At 41.2% G+C, this 20,821-nt stretch overlaps 1 protein-coding gene and 1 long non-coding RNA gene across 12 annotated transcripts; one reads left to right on the top strand and one right to left on the bottom strand.

Moving 5' to 3' along the window:
* The first annotated feature begins 303 nt into the window (after nt 1-303).
* Nucleotides 304-18,941, top strand: LOC135113125 (uncharacterized). 11 transcript variants are annotated; one of them, XR_010274718.1, is made up of 12 exons: nt 304-464; nt 1,489-1,584; nt 2,336-3,000; nt 8,281-8,382; nt 8,779-8,922; nt 9,414-11,780; nt 13,547-13,617; nt 14,611-14,710; nt 15,712-15,780; nt 16,177-16,383; nt 17,408-17,520; nt 18,693-18,941. XR_010274718.1 is itself a non-coding variant. In XM_064028190.1 (12 exons), the coding sequence occupies exons 6-11, from the start codon at nt 11,646-11,648 to the stop codon at nt 17,465-17,467; spliced, it is 642 nt and encodes a 213-aa protein (XP_063884260.1). In that variant the 5' UTR covers nt 304-464; nt 1,489-1,584; nt 2,336-3,000; nt 8,281-8,382; nt 8,779-8,922; nt 9,414-11,645; the 3' UTR covers nt 17,468-17,501; nt 18,693-18,941. The 11 variants fall into 11 exon arrangements, 8 of the variants coding, with proteins under 8 accessions (XP_063884260.1, XP_063884258.1, XP_063884257.1 ...); XR_010274717.1 differs by lacking the exon at nt 18,693-18,941 and adding an exon at nt 17,735-18,636; XR_010274716.1 differs by lacking the exon at nt 18,693-18,941 and adding an exon at nt 17,715-18,636.
* On the bottom strand, nt 2,494-7,407 carry LOC135113126 (uncharacterized). The gene is made up of 2 exons (XR_010274719.1): nt 5,825-7,407; nt 2,494-5,653 (listed from the first exon to the last, which is right to left on the bottom strand). It is a non-coding gene; the product is annotated as an uncharacterized LOC135113126 (long non-coding RNA).
* Nucleotides 18,942-20,821: the final 1,880 nt, after the last annotated feature.

Raw genomic sequence — 20,821 nt, 5'->3', positions numbered from 1 at the left:
GTATGGTGAGAAGGATATTTTTTCGTCGATTGCCGAGGACCGCATTAAGCTTCCTTGAGCTCCGCATGCGGCCCTTAAACAATGAGTTGAGCATCCCTGATGTAATGAGCTATGTAAGTGATGACTGGAAAGCTGGATGTCAAGAAATAGTTAAACCAAGCATCTCATCAGTATTCGCTCGCCTTCACTTCATGCGCATCCCCGGCGTGTTGTACACTAAACATGGATGTGGCATGAGCTACAAACCGGAGACACTGCCATATATTGAGTCCCCAGTGAGGAGCGGCAACCGAGGCACTGGGTAGATATATCACAGCGGGCAGAGCGACGGAGCATTCAAGTCTGCAGCTCCCGCATTTATTGGTAGGACTGTGGAAGTTGTCATTCCCGCACGTTGCCAGGAAGAATGAAGGCCCAGGTGGTGATGGTAGCGCTGGTGGTGGTGCTGGCGGTCTTCACGCAAGGTAAGGCTGACTCAAGGATTCTACATTTCTTGGTTAATATTATATGTTCCTTGCTCAGGATCATGGCATATTTTGAAGCATTTCTGCGCCGCACCTCCATTACTTTCCGAAGGCTTTAGTTTGTTACAAGGGGTTTAAAGGCTGTTACGTTTCTAGTGGCAGATTAACAAAATTTCAAAATTATTATCAGGTGAAACACACTTGAGAACCCGGCTAATGATTTCTGTGGCCCTTGAAAATAGTCGTGGTGAGAGAGCAAAGTGTTTCTCAGGACTATTCTGAAACACTTCTGCGCCGCACCTCCTCTACTTTCCAGAGGCTCTAGTTGAAGCGACACGGGCTTTTGAAGATGTTTTTACCCTTCTAGTGACAGATGAACAAGATTTCCACATTATATAATTATCAGGTGAAACACTTGAGAACCCGGCTGATGATCTCTGTGGCCTTTGAAAACGGTCTTGGTGAGAGAGCAAAGCGACTCAGAATACCCGCTGACAGCATTCTTACTGAGGCATCCGTCTCTCAGTAACATGATATATGACATGTGCCTAAATATTTAAGATGTATAGTCTATGGAGGAGAGACAAAAGGATATAAAAGTCTCATTATCCTCTTGAAACAACGTCATGATCACTGTTACAAACACTCCACCATTGTGGCCCGCATCTCGAAACTCCTCGCTCTCTTTTAAGCACTGTGATTATTTTCAGAGTCCAAAGGGATGAATAGTCAGGTTCTCATGAGTGTTTTTCAGTTACGATGCTGAACTGTCAGTATATTACGTAGGCTGTCATCCAAATAAATGCAAATAATAAATAATTTAACATTTCACTTCTGATCATAAAGGAATAATGGTGTAAGGCACATATGCAGTAACAACTAGAATCACGAAAACCCCTTAAAGCACTAATAACTCGTACTAGAGATTATTAAAAGTAGTGAAATGAGACGCTGGAGTGTTGGAGAGTACGAGAGAGAAGTGGTGTGATGCTCCGCTGACCCTCTGTCTTCCTCCTGGCGCCAGTGGAGGCCTGCGTGCCCGGCACGTCCTGGTTTGATGGATGCAACCGATGCATCTGTATTAACAGGCAACCTGCGTGCACCAAGAAAGCTTGTAAGGGTAAGTAGTGTGTGTGTGTGTGTGTGTGTGTGTGTGTGTGTGTGTGTGTGTGTGTGTGTGTGTGTGTGTGTGAATCAGTCAACATGCACTCAATATAACCTAAGTGACGAGAGATAGATGGATGGATATTGACTTACTGACAGATAGAAATGGATAGATACACACATATTCTTAAACACTTTATTCTCTCACACAGACAAGTTTCCTAAGCTACAAAGATGATAGGCGAATTTTCAAATGTGTTTTCCCTGTAACTGACGCAGACTCCTTGTTGAAAGACCCCCAGACTCACGCCCCTGCAAGCCCCATAACGTCCATCACAGCCTGCCACAAGCTGTAGAAATAAGACATGGAAATTCGAGAGTACAGATTTTAAGATTCTCTAAAAGACATCTCCCCGTCACTGGAAGTTAATACATTCACGTACCAGCCATCGTAATATGTGGCACTTCACCTCTTTCCTCATGATCTTGTCGTTTTTGGTGATATATATATATATATATATATATATATATATATATATATATATATATATATATATATATATATATATATATATATATATATATATATATATATATATTTTTTATCCTAAAATAATAATCATGTTATTTCCTACCATCACTATTCTAATTTGCCATTCTAATTGTTTTGAACATTTTGTAGGGGCGCCACGTGACATCGATGTTGCGGTGCCTTCCCTTTTTTTAATCAGTCATCAATCACAAAACATCTTACTCATTCTCCGCAGGTTATCGTGGCAGGCGTGCTGCACCTCACATCCCTCACCTTGAATAGAGAGAATTGAAAACCTTGAACTCAAGATGACGCTGGCCCTTCCCTCAGTCCAACGGCGCCATCTAGCCAGCTGACGGGGGTAGCGGGAAGGAAGGCGAATAAAAATGACAAAAACATTGTGGTTTTATTTGTTATTCGAGGAGTGACGTAAGTCTGAGCTCTTGGTGATGAACAGAATAGTTAACACATAAGAACAATAACACACACACACACGCACGCACACTAAATAAAACATCAGTGGAATGTATTACCAAAGGCAACTGTATTTCAGACAATATGCGTAAATTTAGAATTTAATAATTTGGTTTTAAGAGAGAGAGAGAGAGAGAGTTTATTTCCAGTCTGATTTAATACTAAAAACACAGATCAGTGCCTCCTTTGTGCCTATAAATACAATTAACCACTTCATTTTTTTCAAATTCTGGACGGTCACTGAATAAGTTGCGTTCGGTGGTTCTGAAGCAGCGAGTGGCACAGTGAGCCTTGAGAAGACTGACTGTTCTCTGAGGCTGAGGTGACGTCGGGGATGTACGCACGAGCACCAGTGTCTTAGAACATCCCTAAACACTGCCACATCCCCCTAGCGGTTACCAGAGGAAGGAAGGAAGCACACTGTTGGTGAGTCAAGGTGGTGGCTTCCGTCACTCGCTGGGGTTGTTGCTAAGGGAGTGTCGGTCGACAGCATAGGCTTTCTATCGCCTCCTTCTCTCTCTCTCTCTCTCTCTCTCTCTCTCTCTCTCTCTTTATATTCTTCCGCTATGTTTTTCGTCGCTCGTTGCTGTGTGTCATGTGTTATGAGGTGAGACGGCAACACCACCACGGCTTCATTTCACCCCTAAATGCCGTGTGTGTGTGTGTGTGTGTGTGTGTGTAGGAATTTCTAGACTTTTTTTTTTCCTCAATGACAAGACAACGCACGTATCTACCTGGAAGTTACACAGCCCACCTGGACACACACGGGGGCCTCCGACTGCCGTTGCGCAATACAGGAAAATGGCAATAAAATGTCGGGCGGCGCCTCTCCTTGATCCCTGTGAACCCGTGTACACTCACTCAGGAAAATATCTTTACTCAAATGAACGATGGATGCGAAAAGTAACTGCACAGGATGTCTTGGAAGGACTGGTACTAGTGCGTGGAGGTGTATCTGTTAATAAGGAAGGTAGCTTTCCTTTTAGTTATGAATTAAATGTTATACCTGTATGAAATAAAAATAAATAAATAAAATAAAAAAAAATGCGATCATTACATAAACTGAGGCATATGTGGTACTGGGTCAGCAGGTCTACCAACATTGCCGAAAGTCCCGCACTATTTTTCGAATATCATCATCGGTTGAGTCAAAGTGGCTGAACGAAAGTCCTAAAGATAGTTTTCTGTAACGAGAGTGAGCCACTCGCTTCCTGGACCAAACTTTTGGTTTTTCTTCTTTCTTTGCTTTAGTTGTGTAATGTTTGGATTTCGTGATGGCGCTATAGATTTGTATTTATTTATTTATTTATTCATTTGTTTATATTTGTTTCATGATAATATCGCTATTATGACTACTACTACTACTACTACTACTACTACCTCTGTCGTTTGTGGTTTGCCAGCCCACCGAACATCGTCTTGTCTCCTTGGCTGATAATTGTTGAAGGCTCACACACACAGTTCACGCGCACAACCACCGGATGGCTCTCGCTCCCCAGCCACACGCCAGCAAGGCACAAACCTGTTGTCTGCCCATGGTTTGTGTGAATAACTAAAACATTTAATGACATAAAAATACATTTGAACAAGTGTTGCAGTGTTTCCAGTCACTAGTGTCGCCACTCATTGGGTTTTCCCATTGCACGGACCGGTTTAACTGCGCGTTATTTTTTTTTTTCTTTTTTTTTGTCTTGAATGTTTGCAAGGTAAGCATTGCTCGACAAGTTTTCCACTACATTTTGACTTTCCCGAAATATTACACCCTCCTTTCTCCTTTCCTTCCACTGTCTGTCAAACTGTCTGTTTGTTAAGAGGCTGTAGTGGAAGGTTTCATGATTCCAGTGACAGTCAACAAGGATTTCCATTACTCTGCCAGGGTATAGCGGGAGACTGCGAGTTACTTAGGTTCTCATAATTACAGTGCTATCAAAGCTGAAGGACTATTCGCTGGTGCGGGCTTTGGAAAATAGTCCTTATGAGAGAACAGTGTGTCAGTGCGGGTTCATGACTAAGACGCAGCTGGTCTCCCTTTTGTCCTCATCAGAAGCTGTACGTATATGTGAAGTATGAAATTATTTACTTTTGTTATTTATCATTATTATTATTATTATTATTATTATTATTATTATTATTATTATTATTATTATTATTATCATTATTATTATTATCAGCTTTATTGTAGTTTTTTTTTTGCCTTTTTTTTCTTGTTTTTGTCTTTAGGTCCTGGATTTTTTCCTTTGCTTTGTCTTTATTTTTCATCCTTCAAGTTCATCGGAATTTTTTTTTTTTTTTTTTTTTGAGTAATAATGGATAAATCACGGAATGACGACTCAGGCCGTTGCTTCCCACATGTTGTCTCCCCGTCTCTCTCTCTCTCTTCTTTATTTATTTTAAACATAGTGAACATAAAAAAAAGTAGATTCCTTAACTTTTCAAAACGGAGCTATGATCTTAAGTAAAGAATGGCCCCTGTCCAGTGTCATTCATTTAAAGGATGCTCCACGGGACGGCTTTGTGAACAAAGGGACTCACTGCAATGTCACTGTCATTCGCACCTCTCTCGTCATTGTTCGGCACTATCACCTTCAGGCACTCCCACCTCCCAGATCACTGACTTTCACTGTCAGGCACATCATCACACTATAGCACTGCCACAGTCAGGTACACTTTCGCCAAATTATCCCTCGGCACTTCATGGCACTGTCGCTGTCAGGCATTTCCATTTCCTTCGTCACCCCGCGTTACCGTCACTACCAGGCGCAGGCGGCGCACTTCACCTGCTGGAAGGACATCCTGGTGACATCCACTGCTGAGGTGAAGGTGTTCCGCAGCACCGCGGTGTCGTGGGAGAAGGCACGTTGACACCTCACCGAGCGGCACCTCGGCATCTCGAGGAGGATGTCGGACACTACCGGTCCCGTAGTGCGTTCACTCCTCCAGGGGATCCAAAGCGCCGCGAGGTGAGATGTTTGCTGCACCTGGCCCTTGTGCAGCACTGTGAGAGCCCCCACTCTCCTTCGGTGCTCCAGGCTGTCCAGCTGATGGATGGGGCGTCTTGATGAGTGTGTGGGTGCGAACGCTGAAGGAAGAGGGGTGGGGAGCTTAGATGGAGGAGATAGGGAGGGGTATGAGAATAAGAAAAAATGTAGAAACAAAGAGGGAGAGGGGATGGAGAGGCAGATGGAGTGGGGTTGAGAAAGGACGTGCGGCTTAATTTTACACCTCACGACATCAGGCCAATGATACTTACCTATTAAAATCCCTAGAATTGACACCTTTGGGTATCCTGCTGGCTCAGAGAGAGAGAGAGAGAGAGAGAGAGAGAGAGAGAGAGAGAGAGAGAGAGAGAGAGAAATCCCTCTTATTACAACACAGTGTTAAGGGAAAGGAGGAGGAGGAGGAGGAGGTGCATGGGCCGAGATGTCTGTATCCTGTTATGTTCGAAGCACCTGTTGTTGTTATTGTCTTCACGGAGAATTCCCCCCTATCACCTGTGGGGGCGTGCGTGATGGGGGAGCAGCAGGGATGGGTGTCGAGGGGTGAGTGGGAAAGACCTCAAGGGGTGAGAGGGAGAGGCGTAGGATGTGTGAGGTCAGGATTCTGAAACACTTCTGCTCCGCATCTCCACTACTTTCCAAAGGCTTTAGTTGAAATTACGTACGTACATTGATTTTTATTTATTTATTTATTTATTTTTATTTTTATGGTTGTAGTGATTATTAGATTAACCAGATTTGTACATTATTAAGAAGAGAAACACACTTGAGAATCCAACTGATCAGCTCTGTAGCATCAGAAAATAGACCTGATGAGAGAGCGGAGTGTTTCAGAATATGGGCGAGTCATTTGTGGGTGAGGATGTGTGGGGATGCTGTGAATGCGGGAAAGTATTATTATTATTATTATTATTATTATTATTATTATTATTATTATTATTATTATTATTATTATTATTATTATTATTATTATTACCGAATTAACGTCCCGCTCTTGCAGTCAGGTTGCGTTTGGTTAGGTTAGGTTGTCAGGTTGTTAGGTTAAGTTAGGTAATATTAGATAAAGTTGCGTTTAGCTAGATTAGGTTGGGTTAGGGGTAGGTTAGATTGTCACCTTGGATGAGGTTAGTGCAAGTTAGGTTAGATTGTCACGTTAGATTAGGTTAGGTTATAATTAAGTCACAGTAGATACGATTAGGTTAGATTTTCACTTAAGACTCACTCGCTTAAGTTGGGTTAGGCTAAGCTTAGGCTTAAGCTAGCTTAAGTTGGATTAGGCTAGATTAAGTTGTTAGTTTGCCACGTAAGATTAGAATGTCACTTTAGATCAATATAACGGTAATGACATTATAACAATTATGTACTGTACATCATTAACAATAGTTTGGTTCGCCGGAATGAGGTGGACTACCATGATTCTAAAGAGAGAGTTGACTGATTGACTGATTGATTGGTATGATAGACAATATAACAACGAATGTGGTTTTAGTGTAAGATTGAGTCGAAAGCGAAAGCGAGGAACGAGACTGAAGCCGAAGCAGTGGTCGAAACGAAACAGCAGTATCCTCGCTGCTTCATGAAGACTCTTGCGAATGGTGGCGTGGATGTCAGCAAGTGAGCGAAGTGTTGGGGATTGAGGTCTTTGTTGCCTGCAGCTGATTCATTAAGCCTGTTAGATAGACGACTGAAAGATTTGTTCTGGTGGAGAGAAAGAAGTGTGACTGGGAAGTGGTTGACTGGGTGACTGACCCCAGAAATAAGTACTGGTTACTATCTGGAAATTAGTAGGCTATGGTAATTTCAATAATCCACTTTTTTCTTTTTATTTCCTTTCTTTTTTTCTTTCCTTGTTTCTTTTCCTTTCTTTCTTTTATTTATTCATCTGTTAATCCATCTATTTATTCTTTGGGTGAGCACATGACATTGTACCGGTGACCTTTATAAGCGTTATTACACAAGACACTTGATAAGAGAGAAACGAGACGCCATAGTCTTCAGGCGAAGAGCGGCAACCAGGGGGCCAAGGGTTGGGTATATTGCAGCTGGCAGGGCGGAGCTGCACCCGACGCCCTGCAGCTTGTATGTGGTGTGTAGACGGTTACTCCCGCGCTTATGATGAAGGCCCAGGTGGTGGTGGTGCTGGTGATGGTGCTGGCGTTCACACAGGGTAAGCCTCACAGGAGCGAGGCGGTGCTTCAGTAGGGAACGTCCGACATAAGCAAATTTTATAGTCTGTTGCGAGCGAGTGAGTATAAAGAGGATGTGTTTCTCTACGACTGTGCTTCATTTAGAATTTAGATGGAAGACTGCCTCGAGTCTTTAACTCTTTGATCTTTCGATTTTAAAAGGCCACAGATGATTAGTTGTGTGTGTGTGTGTGTGTGTGTGTGTGTGTGTGTGTGTTCCCGTTGATGAAGCATGAAAACACTCTTGACAACCATTTCAACTTCTTATCAATCGTTCTCTTCCTGTTTTCTTCTCGTTCTTCTCTTATCTTCCTCTTTTTGTTGCCTTCTTGTTCTCTTCTTGATCTCTTCTGTTCTTGTTCTCCTTTTCTGGTTTTCCTCTTCATGTTCTCTTCTCGTTCTCTTGTTTCCCTCTTATTGTTCTTTTCTTGCCCTCTTGTTCTCCTTGCTCCCTTGTCCTCCTCCTCACCACCACCACCGCACAGGGCACAACACACTAGCCTCCCCATCTCTCCCTCCCCCAGCTCGGCAATGCGAGGAAGGGACCGGTTTTAACGATGGCTGTAACACTTGTTCTTGTATCGATGGTTTATACCTATGCACAATGCGGGCTTGTCTTCCTGAAGGTAAGAACTGTGAACGTGTTTTGGTTTGGTTCATTATTCATTCCTCCTTCAAAATTGTTATCCAACATATTTATAACTGTAGTTCTCGTCTGTGGTAAACTTTCCTATTGTAACTTAATGTAGGGTAACGTACGTGTAAGACCAACTTTAACATCAGACAATCTAACTTAAACTATCTGATCTGAAACTTAACGTGGCCTAACGTAAAATTTTCCTAACGACGTGGCATTAGATACCATAACTTAATTTTACTTATTACGTAACTTAGCTGACTCATGAAACTTGTGTGGCTTAACTAACATAAGATAAGATGAAAAAAAAGTCAAATTAGAGATAGGAAAAAAAAAGACCGAAAAATAAAATTATAATCACTGTGTGTGTGTGTGTGTGGGGTAGTGGTGATATACGAGTGGTGCTCGGCCAACGGTGAGGGTGGCTGGCTGAAGAACTGTCACTGGTGCAAGTGTGACACGGATAACACAGACCCATCAGACATCAAGACGGTTCAGGTGTGCACCCGCGAGGCGTCTTGCTTCATAGGTACGTGCTTATTGTTGTTGTTGTTGTTGTTGTTGTTGTTGTTGTTGTTGTTGTTATAATTATAGGGAGCTAAGATAAGACACATTTATGGGTGTGGATGACAGGTGGAAATAGACAGGCATGTATAAAAAAAGGACTGTCACGTGTAGGCCCGCTGCTGCTGATGGCTTCTTGCAACTTTTCTCTTCTTGTAGCAATAGTGGTGGTGGTAATAAAGAAAAAAATAGTATTAGTAGTAGCAGCAGTAGTGACGTGGTGGGTGCATTGCAGGGTTGAGCGAGTAGTAGTAGTAGTAGACTATTAATAGTAATAGTAGCAGCTAATTGCAGGGTTGAGGGAGAAGTAGCAGTATTAATAATAATAACAACAGTAGTGACGTAATGGGTGCATTGCAAGGTTGAAGGAGTAGTAGTAGTAGTAGTAGTAGTAGTAGTAGTAGTAGTAGTAGCAGTAGTAGTAATAGTAGTAGTGACGTGGTGGGTACATTGCAGGCTCCAAAGTGTGGCCGGAGTGCTCCGGGGACGTGCACTGGCAGGAAGATTGTAACACCTGCCACTGCACGAATGACGGCGTGGCGGTGTGCACCAAGAAACGCTGCCAACCTGAGGAATGATGTGCTCTCTCTCTCTCTCTCTCTCTCTCTCTCTCTCTCTCTCTCTCTCTCTCTCTCTCTCTCTCTCTCTCTCTCTCTCTCTCTCTCTCTCTCACACACACACACACACCAAGAAAACACTGCAGTTTATACAAGAACAATCAGGAAATATGATAAAATTGATCACTCACAATTAAAGCATACACAATGACACTCAAATACATCAACAATATACGTAAATATATACACAAGTACAACAGCGCAAGAATGTGATAAAACAGTATTATTTGAGAGACGGTTAGCCAAGAAAACACAATGTACAGTATCATCTGAAAGACAGGACCTGATGAAGCGAGTTGTGCCTTGAGACACGGCTACCCAAGAAAACACACACTATAAGAAATTGTTGTTATAAGATGCACTATGTATTTTGTTTTACTTATCAATAAGAGGGAAACAATGTTAAATACACGCCTCTATCAGAAAGGACCAATATACTTGAAACAGCACATTTGTACAGTAGTTTCTGGGTGTTTGCTTAATTTTTGTGTTGCATCTTGTTATTCACATTGTGATTAATAAAGTGTTGCATGCTTGTGTTGTGGATTCAGTGGTGGTGGTGGTGGTGGTGGTGGTTAGTCTGCTGAGTCAACTGATGATATGCCCTTGACAGTTTAGAGCACTTTACATTACCAGTGGTGTGAGCAAATACCTAAAAAGACTGGGAGGTGATTGCTGGTAGAGGTGTGCACTGCACTACACCAGCTGTTTGTTGATCCGTGCGTGGCACGTCACTGAAAGTGACGTGGGAGAGACTGTTTGGCTTATCTAGAGTGAAGACCGTGAATAAGAGTGGAAGAGGTTGATGAGATTGTGTATATTGTTGTTATTTTTAATAGATTCATATAGAAATCAGCCATGACAGCATTTCATATTTAATGTTGATGGTGTTTCTAAAATGTTTTATATGGAAATAAGGAAATCAGAAATTTTGGATTTTTGAGATTCATTGGCAGAGTGATTTCCATAAAATAAATAAATAAATAATCCATATAAACAGACAATCCATAAAAAAAAAAAAAAAGACAATGCAAATGTCATGAAGCACTGCTGCCTGAAATGGTAGGTCTGACAGTAGTGTAAGAAATAATCTAATAGTCCCATAATCTGTAAATGGTCCAATAGTCTACTAATATCGTCCTGTCACTAGTTCTGCAGTAGTCTAATACTCTAACCACTAGTCTACCAGTGCTGAGTTGCCTCACACCTAGAGTTCAAACCATCCACAAATGATCTAATAGTCAGTCTAATAGTGTGTAAACAAGGAGTAGCCTAATAGTATATAAAATAGTCTGTCAGTTACTAATACTATAATACGTCTTTGAATAGTACGTAGTAGTAGTAATTTTTTTTTTCGAACACGCCAACAATGATGTACTAACACAACGATAGTCACAGTGGCGTACTAATACAACGATAGTCTTGTAATAGTGGACAAAAAAGTGTGCATGCTTCTGAATAGTCTAACTAGCATTCTTGTGATAGTCAAACAGTTGTCCACCAACAGTGTGCCAATAGTCCTACGAAAGCCTTAACAACTCAGTCGACACACTAATGATAACAACAGCCTAACAATTTTCTGTCAATGGCTTAACAACTTTGATGCTAATGTCAAATGTCAGTACTTAAAAGCAGTGGTTAGAGTTAGTTGTATGTTGTGAAAGTAATATGAACAGTCCAATACTCAAGCTTACTAATTAATAGTAGTTTCACAATAATAACAGTGTAACAATAATCAAATAGATAATTTAAAGTTAAACAATAATAGCGGTTGAATAAGTTGAACAGTAAAGTCTAGAAACAGCTGTATAAGTTTGATAATGATAATAAATACATCATAAAATAATCATATAAATATGACAACATTTAGTCCGTCAACAGTGAAATAGTTCAAATAGTCAAAGTACGGGCAGTCCCGTGAAATAAGACTGACTAACGCACGCCTCGAGACAGTGCGGCATCTTGGAGCAAGGACGGCTTATTGTTTACCACGCCAGTGTTCCTCCAGCAGGCAAAGGGGAAGATGTGTTGTCGCTGAGTGCCCTGATTTCCTAGCCTGGTGCCCGTAGCTATGTTCGGAGGCGGCGAGGACGCGGTGCACCCTGGGGGCCTGCGTGCCGCCTTCCCTGTGGCGGAGAACGGCACGGAGGACAAATACTACAAGAAATACAACGCCATTTTGAGGAGGTGCAGCGGCGTGCAGAAGGTAGTGGCGGTGATAGTTTCGTGTTGCAAAAGTTATACCTGACTATATCATTTGATCTAGGAGGTGGGGTTATTTTTGGGGAGGTTCAGTAATGGTTGTGGGTATTTTAGGGGGTGGTGGTGGTGGTGGTGGCTGAGGGGTTAGGGTATGTGGTGTGGTAGTGGCGGGTGTTGGTGTTTTTGTGGGTGTTTGGTGGCCGTCCCCTGGACCCCCCTTAACATTAATCTAACCTACCATTACCTAAAACTAACATTGTCTAGCATAACTTAACATTAGCATAGCCAAACTGGCGGAGCTTGGACCCCACTTAAGGAGGGGGGGATTTCTCCCCCATCATATACATAGGTTTTAGGTGTGAAGAAATGGAAGAGAATAGGCCATTGATAAGGCCGGGAAAGGACTCCAGAAAATTACTGTCATAAGTGAACTAATTGCCTTTATTTTAAATTAATTTAATGATTTTCCAGGAGGCATTGGTGAGCGATGGGTGCAGTTTTTGGCAACAGAGCTTGTGTGACCAAATGGCATACAATTTCTTGGCTGTGTGAATTTTATTTCTTTTAATTTAAATCTTTCATTTTTTTTTTTTCAACTACTACATTTGAATTTTCTTTTAACCTAGTTGTTTTATGTCTTTGTTAACAGTGAATTGCAAAGAGTTTCTTAGATTGTTTTAAAGTTTTTCTTGTATTTGTTGATATCTAGATGTCCAAGTTTGTCCACAATTGTGGGCTGAGTTGGGGGTGAGCCGTGCCTCGTGCTGTGGACACAATTGCTTGATGCACACTGAGTATATCTAGTCATGAAAACATTGCCAAAGTGGTTATGAAGAACAGATTTCAATCTGGCAATAGTGGCGGCATTCACCGCACTGCCTGGCAGGGAGTTGTCTTGCTGTTCTTTGAGAGAAAAATCTGTGTCTGGCCTCAATATGACAGTGTGGTGTTGTTGTCTTGTAGTGATGTCATGTGGTGATGAGGTCAAACATTTCAGTAGGGGTGACAGCTGAGTGACTATGAAAATTTTTCCAAATTTCAGTCATGTCAGCTGTGGTGAGGTGGCCTTTTACCAAGTACAAATTTAGGGATTGCTGGCAAGTCAGTTTTCCATTCCACTATTGTGTGTGTGTGTGTGTGTTTATGTAGGAGGGGCATCACCAAGGATAACAAAACTGTAATAAAAAAAATAATGGCCCACTGAAATTCCAGTTCCAAAACAGAGTCAAAATTGGTAGTTGAAAATTACAGGATAAGTGTCTTGAAACCCCACTCTTGAAAGTGTTGAAGTCATAGAAAAGCAAAAATACAAAAGCAGGCAGGGAGTTCCAGAGTTTACTAAGGAAAGGGGTGAAAGTCCAGCATCTTTGCAGGGATGTGCTCAGTGTGAAAAGCACAGGAACTAAATTTCAGTAAGGGTCTTGTGTGGCTGTGTTAGCCGACATCATGAATTCTGTAGACCTGTTTATTATGGATTTCAAATCAAATAAAAGGCTGTTTGCTTTATCTACCATTAATATCACATGATTGTGAAATTTTAAGGTACAAGTATTGTCAATTAAGATTAGGTGAATTGTTCTTTGTTTTGGTGAGCTTTCATCGATTTTAGAGGATGAAGCTTTGTATGTGTGTAATTTTCTATTATTTATTTTACACTTAGAATGAACCTTTCCTTACTTTTTTTTATATTAAAGGGGAATGAAGCAAATTATAGCTTTATTTGTTGATAGTTTCCCTTAAGGTGTGAATTAATGCCTTTGTGCTTGTCAGGAGAACGAGATGCTGGTGAACCGAGTGCACCTGGTGAAGAAGATGGTGCAGCGACTGAGGAGGGAACGCAGGTGTGTGTGAGGGTGTAGGGAGGGAGAGAATCTTGCTAGGTTAGGTTAAGTATTTTTTCTGTTAATGTAAGAAGGGTGAAGGTCACGGGCAACAAAAAGGAAAAAAAAAAAAAAGCCCACAGAGGTGCTAATCCCAAAAGAAAGCTCAAAAGGGTCATCCATAACTGCAGGATGTCTTAAAACCTCCTCATGAAAGAGTTCAAGTTGTAGGAAGGTGGAAATACAAAAGCAGGCAGGGAGTTCCAGAGTTTACCAGACTAGATTAGTAGGTTAGGTTAGTAGGGAGACATGTGAAGGAAGTTGAAATATATAGAATATGAATACAGAAGAGGGGGAAGGGAAGAAAACAAGTGAAGGAGGAGTAAAGGAAACTATACAAAGGAAGGGAAGAAAACAAGTGAAGAAGAGGAGACTGTAAAGGAAATAAGGTGTGAATACAAAAAAAGTGAAAGAGAAAAGGAGATTGTGTAAAGAATGAAGAAAGTCAATAGAGAAAGGAGACAAAAGAGTGGGTGTCTAGGGACAGGGAAACAAATGGAGGAGGAAAAGAGGTAGTATGAAGGAAAGGAAAGAGGAAGAAAAGATAGATATATAAAGTAAAGAAGAAGAGAGGATAAAGAAAAGAGAGAGAGAGAGAGAGAAAAATTATATATATATATATATATATATATATATATATATATATATATATATATATATATATATATATATATATATATATATATATATATATATATATATATATATATATATATATATATATAAAGAAAATTTAAAGAGTGAGTAGAGAAAGAAAGAAAGATGGACAGAGGAAATGAAAAGAAAAGGATGATTAGATAGGGATAAGAAAGAAATAGGCAAGCAGTAATGAAGTAAGTGACCAGCACACAGACCATATACTAACATCACCTGAACCAAGCAGCCATCCAACCAGCCAGCCTTGTCCCTTTGTGTAACCCTTCCCTCCCTCCCTCCCTCCCTCTATACCCACAGGTACTTGATGGAAGAGCTGGATAGGCGCGGTGACAATTACAGGTCCCTGCCACTCACTATTGCTATTGAAGAAGATGAGAAGTCCTTTGCTCTTCCACAGGTGAGGATGTGCTGTGGTTGTGGTGTATGGCTAGTGTGGTTGTGTGTGTGCTGTGGGAAGTGTGGTTGTGTGTACGTGCTGAGGCTAGTGTGCTGTACTGGTTTGGTGAGCTGGTTTGCTGTACTGTTTGCTGTGCTGTGTGCTATGTGTAGTGTGGTGTGTTGTGGCTGGTATGAGGATGCAGTATAAAAGATTACAAATCACAACAGACCATCAAGAGTTTGTTTTCTAGGCTGCTTGATTTTGCTACATTATTCTGCACGAACTGGTATTACAGGACTAGCTGTGGTATTAAAAAGAAAGAGCATCTACAACTATTGTCATTTCTGGGGCAGGTATTAGTACAAGTGTTTACCAGTACATTGCTTGGTTTCACTGCAGTACTTTATTACGTAAGTGTCTGTTGTCTTTTCTAGGGTAGGTATCTGGTATCTGTTCAAGTCTTTACTGGTGTGGTAATGTGAAGTAGTTTAGTTTCACTGTAGTACTGTGTCACATAATGGTGTCTTGTCTGAGGTGTGTGTGGTGCTCAAGTAAATGTTTCCTCTCTTGGATATTACTGTGTTCAATCTTTGTGGTCTGTAAGGCCACTAATTTTAAGGAAGTATTTTCTTAAGTTAGAAGATGCCTAAAAATCCCAGACATGGCTTGTTGTGGTGTTGTTGCTTACTAAAGAAAGATAAATTTTTGTCTTTGAATGCAATTCTTGAAAAGCAAGGAACTCTGTAAAACTCTTAAAATCTAGAATAAGTATTTTATTTATTTTTATTTTTTTTCATTTGGTAAGGTTTGGTAATGGTGCAGCTCACTCTAGATCATAAAAAATAAAAGAAAATAAGGAAGGTTGCAAGAAGCCATCAGGCCTATATGTGGTAGTTGCTGTATCAGACATGCCTTCAAGCTTTCTAATGACTCAGCACTAAGGTCTTGTGTCTTTTGTTGTGTGTTTATCAGTTCTTAATCTCTTGTCTCCCTGTGGTGGTGGTGGTGGTGACGTGAAGCAGACCTCCAGCCTTCCAGCACTGGGGCGCCCAAGGAGCTCTGGGTCATCCCTCAACAGCAGGAGACAGGTGAGGGCTGAGTGAGGCAGAAAGGGTGGGTGTCAGCAGGTGGTGGTGTGTGGAAGGTGCCAAAGTAGAGTGGTTCTAGTAGCATTGCCATTGTAGTGAAATGATCAAAGGTTTGCTAACTAGATTACTTTGTGTTGTATTATTAGTTTTGTTGTGAAATGAAGCCTATTGAAGGAAAACATAGGTTTTTGTCATGTGCTACAATCTTATTAGGTCATCTTGGCATACATATCGTGACAGTGCAGCTGCAAATGTTTGTTTCCCATTTCTCAAAATTACCAACATCCTGGTGTACTGATAAAAGGAATGGAGGTAATTGTGTATTGTATGGCATGAAGGTCAATGGTGTAATAACCAACATCCTGCCACTGGACACTGACCCTCCTGCCCCCACAGCCACAGGTCAAGAGGGAGAGAGTGGAGCGTGACACACCCGCCCCTAGCCCCAAGCGTCCCAGCAACGCCTTCCTGCATTTCTGTCAGGAGCAGCGTGAGGCAGCCACAGCCCACCACCTCCACCAGACTGGCCGCATGCCAGACAAGAAGCAGCTCACCAGACAGCTTGCTTCACGCTGGAACGCTCTCCCAGATGATGACAAGAAGGTGAGTGTTGATTTCTGTCTTCACACAGGTGTTACTTTTTCACTTTGCTGCTTGTGTCATCCTGGAATAGTTTATTTCTAAGGAGACAGAAGTATAGTGTTTACATTTTTATGTTAATTCTTTCCTCTAACCATTGGGGGAACAACTGGAAAGGAACCTGGTTTCAGTAACCTTTAGAAGGGATGTCTGCTAGGTTAATAGAGTTGTAGCTTTTCCTCCAGAATATTACAAAACAGCACCTAAACCCAGCTAACACATGTGATGTTGCTGGTGTATATGTGTGTGTGTGTGTGTGTGTGTGTGTGTGTGTAGACAAGGGGTTACCACCAGGTCAAAGTTACTTTTTGTACCAAAGACCTGTTTATATGGACAGTACATGTACTCAGTAATCATTATTTTACACTGTACTGAAAAGTTCTTGCATTTTCATGCGCCAAGGATTAGCCAGAGGTCAGTATGTCCCCAGTGACTCAGGTTGTCACTGTGAGCCTCAGTGTGTTGCTGTTAGGGGTGGGGAGGCTAGGACCTACCTGGTGGGGGCATCCCTGGGGGGCAGGCATTTTAGCACCTGCCAGACACAGCTCTGTCAGGTCAAATTCTGGTGTTCTGCTCTAGAATATGCATGCACAATTAAAAAATGTTTTCCCCTCCCTTTCCACTTTCTTTGGTAACCGCTTGTATACAATCCTTCATGAATGGAGAAGGTGGCAGGAAAACTCAGGTTGATGACAGAGTTATTTGAAATCATGTACATCATCATCATCAGGCCTGTAGTGGAACATGGAAGGACAAAATAGTACTCCTGAATCAGCCTGCATGTCCCTACTGACTTGTCCACTCACCTTGTGTCCAGCATTCCTTACTACATGTTTGCTGTTTCTCACTTCCATTACATTTTAATTTATTAGGTTCCTGTACAGAATTTCCATTATTTTAAGTGTTTTGTTTCTGTGCACACTCTACTTTTCTGAATTTTGTCCTCTGAGGTTTGTGTCAAAGAATACATTAAATTTTTGTCCTGCAGATGTATGTTGAGAAATACGAGAGAGACAAAGAAAGATATTCTGGAGATAAGACAGCATGAGAGCAGGGCACCCAAGTAACACTGAATGGTGATGGTAACTACAGATCTCTTTGGTGAATATTTATTCTTATGTACATTCATCTACAGACAGACACAGCATCGCCTACAAGGGAGTAACTTGTTAAATGGGAATTGAGCTGAATGTAGAGTAATACTTTGATTCCTCAATGTACAAACAAAATATACAGACATAAAGTAAAGCTTTCTATAAACGTTATTTTCTTCGGCACAAAAATCTTCCCTTCAGTAACCCTCCAGTCCCTGCAGGCGCCTCATCGTTGGTGTGGCTCCAACGACACCACACTTCCTGGCACAGTGAGGCACGGTGGCTGTGATGACGCTGATGACTTGCTGTTTGCTCTTGAAGGAGATGCTTGGTCACCTTCCTCACACAGCTGGTGGGGTGTGGGGTCGTCGGCCACACTTGTGATGCACCTTCACTTTTTGCAGTCAAGCCTCTCACTACAGACTGGCTCACTGGCCTCTTGGGTTCACAGCCATGCTGGCCACTTGACTTGTTCTTTGCCGCAAGAGTAATTAATGTACAAGATTTATCAGTTCATACTTAAGCAATCATTTGTACATAACTTCATTGATACATTTACAGAAAACTGACCCAAAAAATTCTTTATCATCATCAAAGCAGGGATAGGTATCCATATTATATTATCTAGGTAGGATGAGTATTACTGTAACGTTAATTGTGGGACAGGAAGGAAGGGACGTGACTCCTACCAAACTGTGCAAGAATTATTCACATGTCTCCAGGAAAAATTTAATGTACTATGCCATGGGCATTACATGATGTAATTTGGCAAGTAATTTTTCTTAAAAGGACTGGCAGGAATTTTGGTATACAACACCTCAGTGCTGGAATATTTTAGGTCATTACACACGCCCACACACTCGGCTATATCAAAACAGATGCTTCGTTGCATTATGTAGAATCAAAGCTGGCCAAGGAATGTTCAATTAGCAAAACCCTAAGTACTACATTAGAGTAATGTAAACTAACTTACCTTTACATAGCACCACACTAAACTATAGATAAGCATCAGTACAATTTTTGCAATTTGCTCCATTAATAATATTCAAAGTATATGTTTTCTAATGGAATTCTTTGGGTCTGTTTTCAGAAAAATAGCCTAAGCAATACACAGTTGCTCACTTTTGGACTTTATATATCCTGGAATTTGCATCTTATTAACCCTTCCTATTATTACAGATTCTGGCCCACATCCCATTGCAGGCAACATTCCTCTCATTTTCATGGGAGCTGACAAAGAGTGAATCTCCAATGTAGTCATTTCCCACCCTGCTCTAGGACACACAGACAAGACAAGGGGAGGAGGGAGGAGAAAAGATACTAGATGAAGGAGGGAAGGAGACATGAGATGAGAGAAGACAAGGGAGGGAGGAAGGAAGGAGGCAAACAACTAGACAAGACAATGGAGAGATAGGGGAAGGGGCAGAGTTTTAAGTGAAAGGCTGTAGTGAGCAACTTCAGGTTTATACATATCCTTCAGGGGGACTTTCTGTATAAGGTGTGCATATGCATTATCTGTCAGTGTCCACCATGGTGGATGTTTCCAAGTCACAGCTGTTACTCATCACAGCATCTCCCATATGAGGCTGTGGCCACACAGAGAGGAAAAGTGAGAATGGCCAAATATTCTGGGTGGCGGCCACTCAGCAGTTTGAGGAGGGAATTCCCGAGACTGAGACTCCCCGATATAGATGTTTGTATATTATCTTTTGTGGCTCAATTCATCCACCTGATGGGTAATTACTGGTTGATACTGTTAGGTACAGTATTGACTGCAGAGGTGTTAACCAAAATTACATATTTAGAGCATTGGGTGAGCTATGGGAATGTACAAACTTCTTGTATCTGGGAGTCTCATTGTCATAGCAGCTCTTGCCTCAAACAGCTTCAAGCGTGGCCATCCACACCGTCTTTGTTCACTCCCACTCTCAGTGTGGCCACAGTCTTGTGTGATTGGTCTGTAAACAAGAAAGACAGACCTTCAAGCCCTACATGAGACAAATGCAGACATTGATGGCTCCCATGAAAACCATAACAGCTGTCACCTGCCATGGGATCTGGTCAGAATCTCCACTTGGGCACACTGGTGGAGTCTCACCTTCTGGCCTCCAAATTGTGCCAAAAAAACAATTGTCTTTGATCACTCCTGCCACTTATTACCATCTATAGCTAGTGCAGAGATCAGGGAGGGAAGGAACCCCTACATAAATATGCTGTAGTGTCCTTATTTAAGTGAACATTTTGTGAATAAGGAATTATGCATTACAAATGACAACTAGGTATTATGTGCCTCCTGTATGTTAGAATTCTTTATGACCAATTCATCTCTAAACTTTGCTTCACTGTGAAACTGAGTATATATATATATATATATATATATATATATATATATATATATATATATATATATATATATATATATATATATATATATATATATATATATATATATATATATATATATATATATATATATATATTTACAACTGGAAGCATTGTTTTGATTGCAGTTGAAAATATACAAAACTAATCCAATTAAGAATGTTTTTATCTTTTAGTAGAGAACCTTTTAGTCTACATTACTATTGGAAGTACATTTCTGTCACTAGCAACTTGTCAGCAGGTGCATCCCTCATCCCCCTGCATAGAGACAACAGTGGTGGTGGTGATGGTGGCATGTTAATGTTCACACAACCAAGGCCCATCAGCCTTTGGTTGAATAATCACTGGGATATATGTTTGGCTCCAGTCGTGACACTGAGAGGCTTGACTCCATATTGCACACATAACTGATTCACAAGTTACATTCATCCTCTGAATTTTAAAAACTTACAATTAGCATTGTCATGTATTAAAAAGTTGTTTTTACCCATTTTATCACTATACATTTAAAATTTTAAAAGAAAACAAAACTCCAAAGATGGAGAAGCAGCAACAAAAAACAATACTGCACAAGTCAAATATTGCAAAGAGAGAGAGCATCACTGGAAGGGAGAGAGACAACTAGAGACCTTTGTCATGTCATGCCCATACGTATAAAAATTTAAAACCACACCACACAGAGGTGTTGATATAAGCAGGAAGGTTCTCTAGTTGCTTGCACTGGGTAAGTTGGATCAACTTTTCAATGAACTTAACAAGGGGACAGAAAGACTGGCAGGTCTTTCTTCAACACAAGTGGATGTGTTCAGAGTGTAAGTACGATGCCAGGACTGCCAGATCCAGATGAAGATATAAAACATGACTAAAGGAACACCTGACAAATACACATACACATAAACAAACACATACACACACATACAAACACA

This window comes from Scylla paramamosain, chromosome 25 (genome assembly GCF_035594125.1).
Source record: "Scylla paramamosain isolate STU-SP2022 chromosome 25, ASM3559412v1, whole genome shotgun sequence".
Classification (NCBI taxonomy): domain Eukaryota; kingdom Metazoa; phylum Arthropoda; class Malacostraca; order Decapoda; family Portunidae; genus Scylla; species Scylla paramamosain.
The sequence above is the reverse complement of the archived record's forward strand: the minus strand, read 5'-3'. Positions and strand labels throughout refer to the sequence as shown.

What these genes read in the sequence shown, in the direction of transcription:
- LOC135113125 (XM_064028190.1), top strand. Translation starts at nt 11,646, where the DNA reads ATGTTCGGAGGCGGCGAGGACGCGGTGCACCCTGGGGGCCTGCGTGCC. An exon ending in CGACTGAGGAGGGAACGCAG is followed by an intron (nt 13,618 to 14,610) that starts GTGTGTGTGAGG and finishes CTATACCCACAG; the next exon opens with GTACTTGATGGAAGAGCTGG. An exon ending in AGTCCTTTGCTCTTCCACAG is followed by an intron (nt 14,711 to 15,711) that starts GTGAGGATGTGC and finishes GGTGACGTGAAG; the next exon opens with CAGACCTCCAGCCTTCCAGC.